This window comes from Mastomys coucha, unplaced genomic scaffold (genome assembly GCF_008632895.1).
Source record: "Mastomys coucha isolate ucsf_1 unplaced genomic scaffold, UCSF_Mcou_1 pScaffold3, whole genome shotgun sequence".
In the NCBI taxonomy this organism is placed as follows: domain Eukaryota; kingdom Metazoa; phylum Chordata; class Mammalia; order Rodentia; family Muridae; genus Mastomys; species Mastomys coucha.
In genome coordinates this window covers 487,492-500,352 of record NW_022196909.1, presented here as the reverse complement: position 1 = coordinate 500,352, position 12,861 = coordinate 487,492, and the positions used below count along the sequence as shown (strand labels likewise).

General features: G+C 42.2%; 2 protein-coding genes across 4 annotated transcripts in view; both read left to right on the top strand.

The window, feature by feature from the left end:
* LOC116075389 (tubulin beta chain-like) overlaps positions 1–1,406 on the top strand; it is a 2,343-nt gene extending 937 nt beyond the window's left edge. The window contains exon 2 of the mRNA XM_031348511.1: positions 1,368–1,406. Within this exon, the coding sequence (XP_031204371.1) occupies positions 1,368–1,406 (39 nt within the window). The remainder of the gene's footprint in view (positions 1–1,367) is intronic.
* A 9,541-nt stretch (positions 1,407–10,947) lies between these two features.
* Positions 10,948–12,861, top strand: part of Nt5dc1 (5'-nucleotidase domain containing 1) — a 132,457-nt gene continuing 130,543 nt past the window's right edge. For all 3 annotated transcript variants that reach the window (XM_031348743.1, XM_031348744.1, XM_031348742.1), the window contains exon 1: positions 10,948–11,154. In XM_031348743.1, coding sequence (XP_031204603.1) covers positions 11,062–11,154 — 93 coding nt within the window. In that variant the 5' untranslated portion in view covers positions 10,948–11,061. The remainder of the gene's footprint in view (positions 11,155–12,861) is intronic.

Genomic DNA, 12,861 nt, shown 5'->3' with positions numbered 1-12,861 from the left:
AAAAAAAAAAAAAAAAAAGTAATTGTAAACTTTATCATTCTTTCTAAATAAAGATTTGCTACAGTTTAATCAAGATATATGTGTAAAAGAATATGTGGGGCTGGTGAGATGGCTCAGTGGTTAAGAGTACGGACTGTTTTTCCAGAGGTCATGAGTTCAAATCCCAGCAACCACATGGTGGCTCACAACTATCCTTAATGAGATCTGATGCCTTCTCCTGATGTGTCTGAGGACAGCTACAGTGTACTTACATATAATAATAAATAAATATTTTTTAAAAAAAAAGAATATGTGGATTAGTTTAGGGTGTGTAAAATATTGAATGTTCCAGTGGTTAATTAGGAGTACCAAGAAAAAGTACATTTTAAACTAATAAACTAATGAAAGAAAGGCCATGTACCTCTCTGTATAAAATCATACTTGGACAAATTATGTTTGCAATTTATATGTTAAGAAAAAGTTGTAAAGTCATAAATGGTCATTTAATGAGTTGCTTCATAACCCAAATCAACCTAGTTAATCAGAGTTAGTATTTGCGTAAATAATAACGAATAAGTAAAAGCCATAAATCACAGTGCCCAAGTAATACTCTTACTAAAAGGCTAGATGGGGTGTGGGGCTTTAATTAAAGGCCCATAGTTCCAGCACTAAGAATCAGGTAGGAAAATTATCCATTGAGACTGGCCTTAGCTACCTAGCAAGGCAGTGTCAGAAGGAGAGAGGAGAGGAACGAGTTTTAATGATGAAATTCAACTCTATAGTATCAGCAATATTACAATCTATTTCTGACAATTTCTACATTATTATGTAACTGTAGTTACAAAACTCAGTAAATAGAATACTCTTAAATACTCTTAAAAGTATCTAAATTGGCCGGGTGGTGGTGGCGCACGCCTTTAATCCCAGCACTTGGGAGGCAGAGACAGGCAGATTTCTGAGTTCGAAGCTAGCCTGGTCTACAGAGTGAGTTCCAGGACAGCCAGGGCTACACAGAGAAACCCTGTCTCAGAAAAAAAAAAAAGTATCTAAATTTGTAAAAATCGACAAATGACAAAGTTCCTTTTCTTTGTGAATCTTGGAAATGGCAAACAATGCGCGTTATACTTAACACATCAATATTGATTAGAGACCAACCTGATTATTGACCGTCTTAGTCAGTTAGGATGCCCTCAGGAACCCACAGGCTAGGCTGCTCCTAACAACAGAGTATTTCTTGTAGTTCTATAGGTGACCTCTAAGAACAAGACGCCATCAGAGTCGGTTCCTACAGGAGCCTACCTCCTTCACTGGTAGGCTGGCTCTGATGAGAATCTCACATGACCTTTATTCTGTGCTTTAGATTCTGATATCACTTCGTATTCTTGCAGGACAATAAGCCTAATCTGACAAGGGATCTACCCCCATGACCTTAAGACTTTATTTAACAAAATCACCTCCTCATGAGGCAGTCTCTAAATGCAGTCATGTTACATGACAGGGCTCCAACATATGACTTGGAAGAGACAGAATTTACTCTATAACACTGATATTCAACAAGTTATTCAGGGAAACAATTCATATATATGATTGTAGGCAGCCGCTTGGACGATAAAATCCAAGATGGCGCCAGTTCCCGATACACTGTAGCAATAGACGATTCCACTGCGTATGCGCCCCTCCCGAGCTGGTGTATGCTAATGAGGGTCTGCCGGAGAACCAATCCAGGAGGACTTGGCAGCTCAGGCTCGGGTATATAAGGAGCTCTCTCTAGACAGTCAGCCCCACTTCACAAAAGCAAGAGCAGCCACACCACTCCACAGAAGCAAGAAGAACTGCGGCACCTAGGAAGAAGAAGAAGAAGCAGCAACACCAAGAAGAGCCGAGACATCTAGAAGAGCCGTGACATCTAGAAGAGCTGTAACACTTAAGAACCTAGGAGAGCTGTAACACAAAAGAAAATTCCTGAGTAAACCGTTGAGAGAAGAAGTTTCGGTGTTCTGTCATCATTGCTGCTGGACAGCAAAGCGTGGAACATGTGATGGTTAATCTTGACTGTCACCGTGGCAGGACTAGGCATTATGTAGGAAACAAACCTCTGAGCTTGTCTTCAGGGTGTTTCCAGAGAGGCTTAAATAAGATAGAAAGCCCCTCCCTAAACATGTTACCAGCCCATGGGCTGTGGTCCTGGGTAGAAGAAAAGGAAGAGCTGCATACCAGCATTCATCTCTTACCGCTTCCATAGTTCAGATGCCATGTGACCGGCTGCTTCACTTCTGCCATCCAGGCTGTACCTCTCTGCTCTGCCACCATGCAACCACCCCTGTGAGCCTTGGTAATAAGTTGCTTTTATCACACCAATGGGGAGAAGTAACTATTATAATATTTAAGCAAGGGATTTTTTTCTTATTTTCCTCTTTTATTGGATAATTTTTATTTACATTTCAAATGCTATCCCCTTTCCAGATCTCCCCTCGGAAAACCCCCTATGTAATCCCCCTATCCACTACCTATATAAGGGTGCTCACCCACCCACCCACTCCTGCCTTCCTGCCCTGGCACATTCCCCTACACTGGGGCATCAAACTCCTCACACTGATGTCCAACAAGGCCATCTTCTGCCACGTATGCAGCCTGAGGCATGGGTTCCTCTATGTGCACTCTTTGGTTGGTGATCCAGTCTCCGGGAGCTCTGGGGGGGTCTGACCAGTTGACACTGATGCTACCCCCATGGGTCTGCAAACCCCTCAACTAGCTACTTCAGTCCCTTCTCCAACTCCTCCATCAGGAACCCCAAGTTCAGTCCAATGGTTGGCTGCAAGCATCCGTCTCTGCATTTGTCAGGCTCTGGCAAGAGTATCTCAGGAGACAGCCATATCAGGCTCCTGTCAGCAAGCACATTCCCAGCATCCACAATAGCATCCTGCTTTGGCAGCTGTATCTGGGATGGATCCCCAGGTGGGGCAGTCTCTGGATGGCCTTTCCCTCAGTCTCTGCTCCACACTCTGTCTCTGTATTTCCTCCAGTGAGTATTTGTTCCCCCTTCTAAGAAGCACTGAAGCATCCACACTTTGAACTTCCTTCTACTTGAGCTTCATATGGTCTATGGATTGTATCTTGGGTATTCTGAACATTTGGGTTAATATCCAATTATTAGTGAGTGCATACCATGTGTATTCTTTTGTGGATTGGGTTACCTCACTCAGGATAATATTTTCAAGTTCCACACATTTGCCTGTGAATTTCATGAAGTCTTGTTTTTAATAGCTGAGTAATATTCCATTGTGTAAATGTATCACATTTTCTGTACCCATTCCTCTATTTCCAGCTTCTGGGTATTATAAATAAGGCTGCTATGAACATAGTGGAGCATGTGTCCTTATTACATGTTGGAGCATCTTCTGGGTATATGCCCAGGGGTGGTATAGGGGGGTCCTCAGGTAGTACTCTGTCCAATTTTCTGAAGAACCACCAGACTTATTTCCAGAGTGCTTGTACCAGCTTGCAACCCCACCAGCAATAGAGGAGTGTTCCTCTTTCTCCACATCCTTGCCAGGCTCTGCTGTCACCTGAGTTTTTGATCTTAGCCATTCTGACTGGTGTGAGGTAGAATCTGATGACTAAGTATGTTGAACATGTCTTTATGTGCTTCTCTGTCATTTGAGATTCCTCAGTTGAGAATTCTCTGTTCAGCTGTCCCCTATTTTTTTAATAGGGTTATTTGGTTTTCTGGAGTCTAACTTGTTGAGTTCTTTCTATACATATTGGATATTAGCCCTCTATCAAATGTAGGACTAGTGAAGATTTTTTCCCAATTTGTTGGTTGCCATTTTGTCCTATTGACAGTGTCCTTTGCCTTACAGAAGCGTTGCAATTTTATGAGGTCTCATTTGTCAATTCTTGATCTTGGAAGCATAAGCCATTGGTGTTTTGTTCAGGAAATTTCCCCCTGTCCCTATGTGTTCAAGGCTCTTCCCCACTTATTCTTTTATTACTTTCAGTCTACTTGAGTAGTTTTATATGGAGGTGCTTGATCCACTTGGACTTGAACTTTGTACAGGGAGATAAGAATGGATCAATTTGCATTCTTCTACATGTTGAGCACAACTTGAGCCAGCACCAATTGTTGAAAATGCAGTCATTTTTCCACTGGATGGTTTTATCTCCTTTGTCAAAGATCAAGTGACCATAGGTGTGTGGGTTCGTTTATGGGTCTTCAATTCTATTCCATTGATCTACCTGCCTGTCACTGCACCAATATCATGCAGTTTTTATCACAATTGCTCTGTAGTACAGCTTAAAGTCAGGGATGGTCATTTATCTAGATATTCCTTTTTTGTTGACAATAGTTTTCACTCTCCTAGATATTTTTGTTATTCCAAATGAATTTGAGAATTGCTCTTTCTAACTGTATGAAGAATTGAGTTGGAATTGTGATGGGGATTGCATTAAATCTGTAGAATGCTTTCAATAAGATGGTCAGTTTTACTATGTTAAACCTGCCAATCCACGAGCATGGAAGATCTTTCCGTCTTCTGAGGTCTTCTTCTATTTCTCTCTTTAGAGCCTTGAAGGTCTTGTACAGATCTTTCACTTGCTTGGTTAGAGTCACACCAAGATATTTTATATTGTTTGTGACTATTGTGAAGGGTGTTTCCCTAATTTCTTTCTCAGTCAGTCTATCCTTTTTTCCCCTTTTTTGTTGAACATGATTTTAATATTTTCAATTGTTAATACTCAACAAACAATAATTGTTTTAATATATATTGCTGCTATGTCTCTTTTCATTACCAATTTTATTAATTTGAATACTGTCTCTATGGCCTCTGGTTAGTCTGGCTAAGGGTTTATCTATCTTGTTGATTTTTCTCAAAGAACCAGCTCCTGGATTTGTTGATTCATTGTATACTTCTTTTTGTTTCTATTTGGTTGATTTCAGCCCTGAGTTTGATTATTTCCTGCCATCTACTCCTCTTGGGTGTATTTGCTTCTTTTTGTTCTAGAGCATTCAGGTGTGTTGTCAAGCTGCTAGTGTAAGCTCTCTTCAGTTTCTTTTTGGAGGCACTTAAAGCTATGAGTTTTCCTCTTATCACTGCTTTCCTTGTTTCTCATAAGTTTTGGTATGATGTGTCTTCATTTTCATTAAATTCTAAAAAGCCTTTAACTTTTTTCTTTATTTCTTCCTTGACCAAGTTATCATTGAGTACAGCATTGTTCAGCTTCCATGTGTATGTGTGCTTTCCATTGTTTTTGTTGGTATTAAGGCAAGCCTTAGTCTGTGGTGATCTGATAGGGTGCATGGGATTATTTCAATCTTCTTGTATCTGTTGAGGCTTGTTTTGTAACCAATTATATGGTTAATTTTGGAGAAGGTACAGTGAGGTACTGAGAAGAAGGTATATTCTTTTGCTTTAGGATGAAATGTTCTATAAATATCAGTTAGGTCCATTTGATCCTAGTTAGTTTCACTGTGTCTCTGTTTAGTTTCTGTTTCCATGATCTGTCCATTGATGAGAATGGGGTGTTGAAGTCTCCCACTATTATTGAGTGGGGTGTGATGTGTGCTTTGAGCTTTAGTAAGGTTTCTTTTATGAATGTGGGTACCCTTGCATTTGGAGCATAGATGTTCAGAATTGAGAGTTCTTTGTGGATTATCCTTTGATGAGTATGAAGTATCCTTCCTTATCTTATTTGATAACCTTGGTTGAATGTTGACTTTATTCGATATTAGAATGGCTACTCCAGCTTGCTTCTTGGGATCATTTGCTTGGAAAATTGCTTTTCAACATTTCACTCTGAGGTAATGTCTGTCTTCGTCACTGAGGTAGGTTTCCTGTATGGAGTAAAATGTTGGGTCTTGTTTAAGTATCCAGTCTGTTAGTCTATGTCTTTTTATTGGGGGAATTGAGTCCATTGATATTAAGAGAAATTAAAGAATAGAGATTGTTGCTTTCTGTTATTTTTGATGTTAGAGGTGGAATTATATTTGTGTGGCTATCTTCTTTAGGGTTTGTTGAAGGAAGATTACTTTCTTGCTTTTTCTAGAGTGTAGTTTCCCTCTTTGTGTTGATGTTTTCCATCTATTATCCTTTGTAGGGCTGGATTTATGAAAAGATAGTGTGTAAATTTGGTTTTGTCATGGAATATCTTGGTTTCTCTGTCTATGGTAATTGAGAGTTTTTCTGGGTATAGTAGCCTGGGCTGGCATTTGTGTTCTTGTAGGATCTGTATGACATCTGCCCAGGATCTTCTAGCTTTCATAGTCTCTGGTGAGAAGTCTGATGTAATTCTGACAGATCTGTCTTTATATGTTACTTGACCTTTTTCCCTTACTGCTTTTAATATTCTTTCTTTGTTTAGTGTATTTTAGTGTTTTGATTATTATGTGATAGGAAGAATTTTTTTACTGGTCCAATCTATTTGGAGTTCTGTAGGCTTCTTGTATGTTCATGGGCATCTCTTTCTTTAGGTTAAGGATGTTTTCTTCTATAATTTTGTTGAAGCTATTTACCTACCTTTAAGTTGGGAATCTTCATTCTCTTCTATACCTATTATCCTTAGGTTTGGTCTTTTCATTGAGTCCTGGATTTCCTGGATGTTTTGGGTTAGGAGCTTTTTGCCTTTTGCATTTTCTTTGACTGTTGTGTCAATGTTTTCTAAGGTGTCTTCTGCCCCTGAGATTCTCTCTTCTATCTCTTGTATTCTCTTGGTGATGCTTGCATCTATGACTCCTGATCTCTTTCCTAGATTTTCTAACTCCAAGGTTGTCTCCCTTTGTGATTTCTTTATTGTTTCTATTTCCATTTTTAGATCCTAGATGGTTTTGTTAAATTCCTTCACCTGTTTGATTGTCTTTTCCTGTAATTTTTAAAGGAATTTTTGTGTTTTCTCTTTAAGAGCTTCAAAGTGTTTACCTGTGTTCTCCTGTATTTCTCTAAGGAAGTTATTTATGCCATTCTTAAAGTCCTCTATCATCATCATGAGGTGTGATTTTAAATCATAGTCTTGCTTTTCCGGTGTGTTGGGATATCCAGAGCTCACTGTGGTGAGAGAACTGGTTTCTGGTGATGCCATGTAGCCTTGGTTTCTATTGCTTATTTTCTTGCTTTTGCCTCTCACCATCTGGTTACCTCTGGTGTTAGGTGGTCTTGCTGTCTCTGACTGTGGCTTGTCCCTCCTGCAAGCCAGTTCTCTCCAAGAGGAATTTGGGTATGGAGAGCTATAAAAGGGCCATCTCCAGGGTGCAGACAGAAACCAAAAGGATCCCGTCCCTGGATGTCCCTTGGTTCCTGTGTCCTAAGGGCTCCAGGCAGGTCCCTAAGAGCAGACGTGGTGGTCTTTACCTGTCCTCAGAGTTGTGCCAGCAATCCTGGGAGACCAGCTCTCTCCTGGAGGTATTTGTATGGAGAACTGTAGCACAGGATTAGTTCCTGGTGCAGCTTAAGCAAGGGATTTAACTTTAGTTGTTAACAGGGAATCTGTGTTATTTGTATCGAAGTTTTATGTGTAAGAAGAGGAAATATCTTTATTTTAAAAAATATGCTTTATGAAGCAGAACATTTGTATTTAAGCCCAGTGTCCTGCAGGGAATGGAACAAAAGGGAGGAGACAATTTCCTAGAGAGGAGCTGGGATGAGGTTAGAGACAATGGACAACAAAAGGTGGGTGGGACTCAAGAAACTGAATAACTGGTAAATAACTCCCCTCTGAAATGATGTACACAAAACCACAGCGGCCCTCTGGGTAGACATGAGGACAATAATAAATAAAATGCTGGCTGATTAGCAAGAATGGGACTATTGCTGAACAGGCCTAATGGCCGACTCCAGCCTGGAGCCACCTGTTTACAGATGGGGCCAACCCCTACCCCTTTTTTGGGAACAATAACTTATTTTCCCTCTTCCCCTGAGATATTTTCTAGCCCTGGTTCAGAACACCTAGAGGAGTTTGTAAAGGGAAGTTTCTGCTACATAATCAAGAAACAAACCTTCTAATACTCCTGTCTATGATTACTGACCACAGAAGAGAATCTCTATAGTGCCCATTAACACAAATATCCCCCAACACACACACACACACACACACACACACACACACACAGAGTCTCTTCTAAGGGAGACCTGTGGGCTTCAAGTTTAAGCTAAAGTGAAGTCAGATTTGGAAGGTCTTTTACTTTACATTCCCAGAAGCATTCATTCTAGAGGTCAGTGCTTCCACTAGCACTAACGAGGGAATGTTCCTGAATAAGAACGAAGCACAGAAGCTAGTTAAGCAAGGACATCAAAAGACTTTTGTCCCTAGCCAGGTATAAAAATGTCTTTGGTTCTGCTCCACACAGAGGCCAAGAATGCACAAGGACCTCTGGTTCCTGCTCTGTCACCTTTCTGTGCTATGTAGACAAGCACCGTTGTCTGGATGCTGTAAATGATGGTGTGACTGAGCAGCACCTGGATAGCTCAAGGGGGCGGGGCAAATGGACAGAGCAATGGCCTTCCCGGGCCAGATCCAGCTTCTGCCATTCAGACCTATAGGAATTCCCTTGTTGGTGCTCCATCCTGGGACTTGCTCCAGCTACACAGGAGTTCTGCCTTCTTCTTTTATCTTAAGCTCCCATCTACAATTCTGGACTAAAACTCCTTTCTCAACTCACCCTCCTATCTTCTTTCTCTAAAATTGAGAGACAAGAACCCAGAGCTACTCATTCAGTGAAAGTTTTGTTTACTGGGGACCTTGTGCACCATAGTTCCTGAGTTCAAGCCCTTCTGAAGCTAGTGTGCCCTAGCCTACTCAAGGACCCTACTTTTACACTCATGGACCCACAGTTTCCTGTATTAGTGTGAACTACAAAAAAATCCTGCCTTTTCTCTTCACAGACAGTAAAGAAGGAAGGACCTCAGTGGTCTTTAAGCTCTGATTAGTGACATGCTCAATTTTCTAGAGGACTTTATCCTGTTCCTATTCCAGCTTTGTCTGAGGCTTGTTATGACAGTGATTTCAAATGAGTCCATTATGTATTATAAGCAAGCGTTCTAACCAAATGCACTAGCCGTTGAACTATAATTAACAGACCTTGATTGGTCTATTTGCCTTCTAAGAGTTAGTATCTGTAAGGGTTAAATGGAATTCTCAGTTATTTATATCATTATGCCATTTCAATTGTTCTTTCTCATTAGACAAAGAGTTCTTTTAAATTTAGAGTAACAGTATGAAGATAATAGATTTGTATTTTCTCTTTTAAATGGAGAAGTATGAGATTTAAAAATCTTAATATACTTGTTTTTTTACACTCAGAGGCTGGAAGTTAAATGGCTCTGACATCCTTTGTCCCAACTGTATTGAGTTTTCTGTATGTAAATTAATCCTTAATCAGACAAATCATCATTCACATCACTTTGTACTTCCTGCTTGCAAAAGTTTTGGGTAGTATATTCCATGCATCTATAACATCTTTGATGTCTTCAAAGAAAAGCTCAATTAAAAGCAGGATAATCAAATAACTACCAGTGTAATGGCTATTCCCGCTTGTCAACTTGACTATATCTGGAATGAACTAAAATCCAGAATTGGAGGGCTCACCTGTGATCCAGATCTTGAGGCTGGAAGACACAAGTTTCTGATCTGGATCTTGGCATGGAGATCTTTAGGCATGGTACCCATGAAAAGCTTAGGCCCAGGCAAGGTAGCACAGGCTTGTAATCCCAGGAGACTAAGTCAAGGAGATCTCTGAGTTCAAGGCCAGCCTGGGTCAAAGCAAGTCCCAGCTCCAGGCGTGGTGGCACGTTTAATCTGAGCCACACCTTCTCCCGGAGGCCTACATAGGGACACTGGAAGAAGGCAGACTCACTCTTCTTCACCTGCTTGCACTTACTTGTCAGCACATCTGTTGGAACCTACTTCTACAGAAGACCAGCTGAAACAACTAGCCTCATGGGACGGAGCAATTAGGAAACTCTTAGGCTTCCTATTCTTTTTTTGTTGTTGTTTTGTTTTCTGTTTTTTGGGGGGTTTTTTGTTTTGTTTTGTTTTGTTTGTTTTTTGTTTTTGTTTTTGTTTTTGTTTTGTTTTGTTTTGTTTTGTTTTGTTTTGTTTTGTTTTGTTTTGTTTTGTTTGAGACAGGGTTTCTCTGTGTAGCCCTGGCTGTCCTGGAACTCACTCTGTAGACCAGACTGGCCTCGAACTCAGAAATCCACCTGCCTCTGCCTCCCAAGTGCTGGGATTAAAGGCGTGCGCCACCACCCGGGGAGGCTTCCTATTAACAGCTGACCATTGTTGGGTTAATTGTACTCCAGACTATAAATCTTCACAATAAATTCCCTTAATATATAGAGACATTCCATAAGTTCTATGACTCTAGAGAACCCTGACTAATACAACCAGCCTTGGTATCTTTTGGTAAAGCGGTCCTCCATAATGTGTAATATATTTTCTAATGCATTCCAAGGGATGAAGTGATGCAAGGAACGTCTTTCATGTCTTGTTACCAAACTACACAGTAATAAAGCTGTTGATTCAACTTTCAAAGACCACTTACCAAACTGTATGCTAAAGGAGTCCAACAGTTATTCGTGCTTACCATTTTTTCCAGCTCAGAACACTGCTCCACACTCAAGCCTCAATGGATGAGGTTTCTCTGGAATCTTTTAGTTGTGTGCCGCCTGAAAGATGAACGGGAATTCCCACTAACTCTGTGTAACTTTAAGCCACATTAAGGACACTGGTTAGCAGAGTCCTAACCCTGGGCACTTCAGCTCCAGCAGTACCTGCTCCACTGTACTGGCTGGAGGCAAGCCGCAGAGACGGTCTGTACAAGCCTGCAAAACTGGCACGTTCCAGTAGGCGGGCAGGCCAAGGACGGAGACTCGGGAGGGGCGGGGCCTGAACTCAGAACCCGCCCCACTTGACTAGCCCCGCCCTACCAGACCACGCCCCGCCCCGTCTGTCTTCAGTAAGTCCAATAAGCCTCCGCCCCGTTAAGCCCCGCCCCGCTCCGCGTTCCTGCTTGCGAGTTACGCTGGCCGGGTCCTGGCAACTTCTGCTCGCACGCTCTACCAGCCTTCCGGTCCGGGTACCCGCCGCCGCGCTGCCATGGCTCAACACTTCTCCCTGGCCGCCTGTGACGTGGTCGGCTTCGATCTTGACCATACGCTGTGCCGATACAACCTGCCCGAGAGCGCCCGGGTGAGTGGCACGGGCAGCCTCCCAAGGCGACTGTGCAAAGTGTGCTAGGTCCCGGGCCGCTGGGCGGAAGTGTACTTTCAGGCTCTGCGTTCTGGAGGAGGAAGCCAGGGGCAGAAGAGAGCGCCAGACCGAGCTGGGAAGCCGGCTTGTAGGACCCTGGGAAAGCGGGCCGGGGACTCTGGGTGTCATTTGTTGATCCCAGGCCCTGGTATTTTTTTTTTTTTCCAACTCCTCTGGACACCAGCTAAGTGGATACAAGCCACTTGTTTTGGACTTAAAGAAAACATGGCTGTATCTTTCCTTTTGCACGCCCAAATATAGTCACCTGTGAGAGTTTAAAGCATTACAAGCAAGCAGAGACTGAATATTAGTATTGTGAGAAACACTGGTGGAAGTCATTAACGTCATAGACCTACTTTGGCTTTTACCAAGAGAAGAAAACAGGCATTTATTGTGCACTTACTACTCGATCTGTTCATTTTAAATAAAGTTGTAATCTCAACAGAATCTACCCAGAATATGAGAGGAGTAGATTGCTTTATTTGTAGGCTTGTGTCCTCATGTAAATTGCCCTGCTTTCTCTGACCCTTTAGGGTCACAAGAAACTAAAGAATTAGGAATATCACAGTGAGAAATCTAAGCAGGACTCTGCAGTCAAATCACCTGGTTCGGGACCCTGGCACCAAGGGCCTAGCTCTGTGACACTGGACAGATAATCTGGGTTCCTCCCAGTTCCCTTGCGAGGGTTAAGTGCGCAGTCAGTTGTTCGAGGTGTGGCTTGCACCCAGGGTATTGAGTAGACTACATCACTAGTGCGACAAGAGCCAGGGTGGGTCAGTGTAGTCCTGTCAGTGCCCCAGTGGGTCAGGTTCTCCAAAATCAAAAATGAGGCTCCTGAATCACTCCTGTGTGTTTTCTGCATATAGATGCTTTTTACAAAGGTATGTGTCCCCTGCTGGGGCACTGTTTGGCTTGCCAGTTACACAGGTGTCATTTCCTTTCTCACAGAGACAGTTTAAAGACATCTCTTAAGTCTTGGTCCTTTGGCTCCTCCTTCACAGTGCCCTCTGGGTGTTGATTTCCTTCCTCCCATAGCTTTCAGATTCCATTCTGGTTCATTTTTTCCTATACACTTTATCTGTATTCACTATCGTTCATGGAGGATGTTGTTTAACCTCTGTCATGTTAAAAGCTAATTTTGTGTGTGTGTGAGCATAAAAATTTTAGGATATAAGATTCACAAGATACGCTACTGCAAGTTTTGAGTCGCAGTGCCGTTTAAAGGCTGAAAACAATACCCTGGTGAATCTTGGTTATGCGTGGTATGGAAATCACAGAGTGCTAAACACCAGGACATAGTTAGGGACGCACATCAACCACACACAGGTAGGAGCCTCTCAGTGGACAGCAACCTGTTACCAGAAAGATGATGTAAAGTTCTTTTCCATCCTGATGGTGGAAAAGGAGTATTTGCTAAGGCTTGCTACTGCCTGTCCCAGAGGGAGGGTCTCTTCCCTTCTCTTCAGTGTCTCTTCCCCGTGTAGGGTCTCATAAATTATGAAATCGCCTCCAGTCCTTCTCTTCCCTCCTATGAAGCTTTCTGTGTCACCACTTCCAATTTCCTCAAAACCCAACTTCTCCAAATGCTCACCATAAGCTTTAAACATTCCTACTGTTTGGACTTCCTCCCCTCCCCCCCCCCAGCCT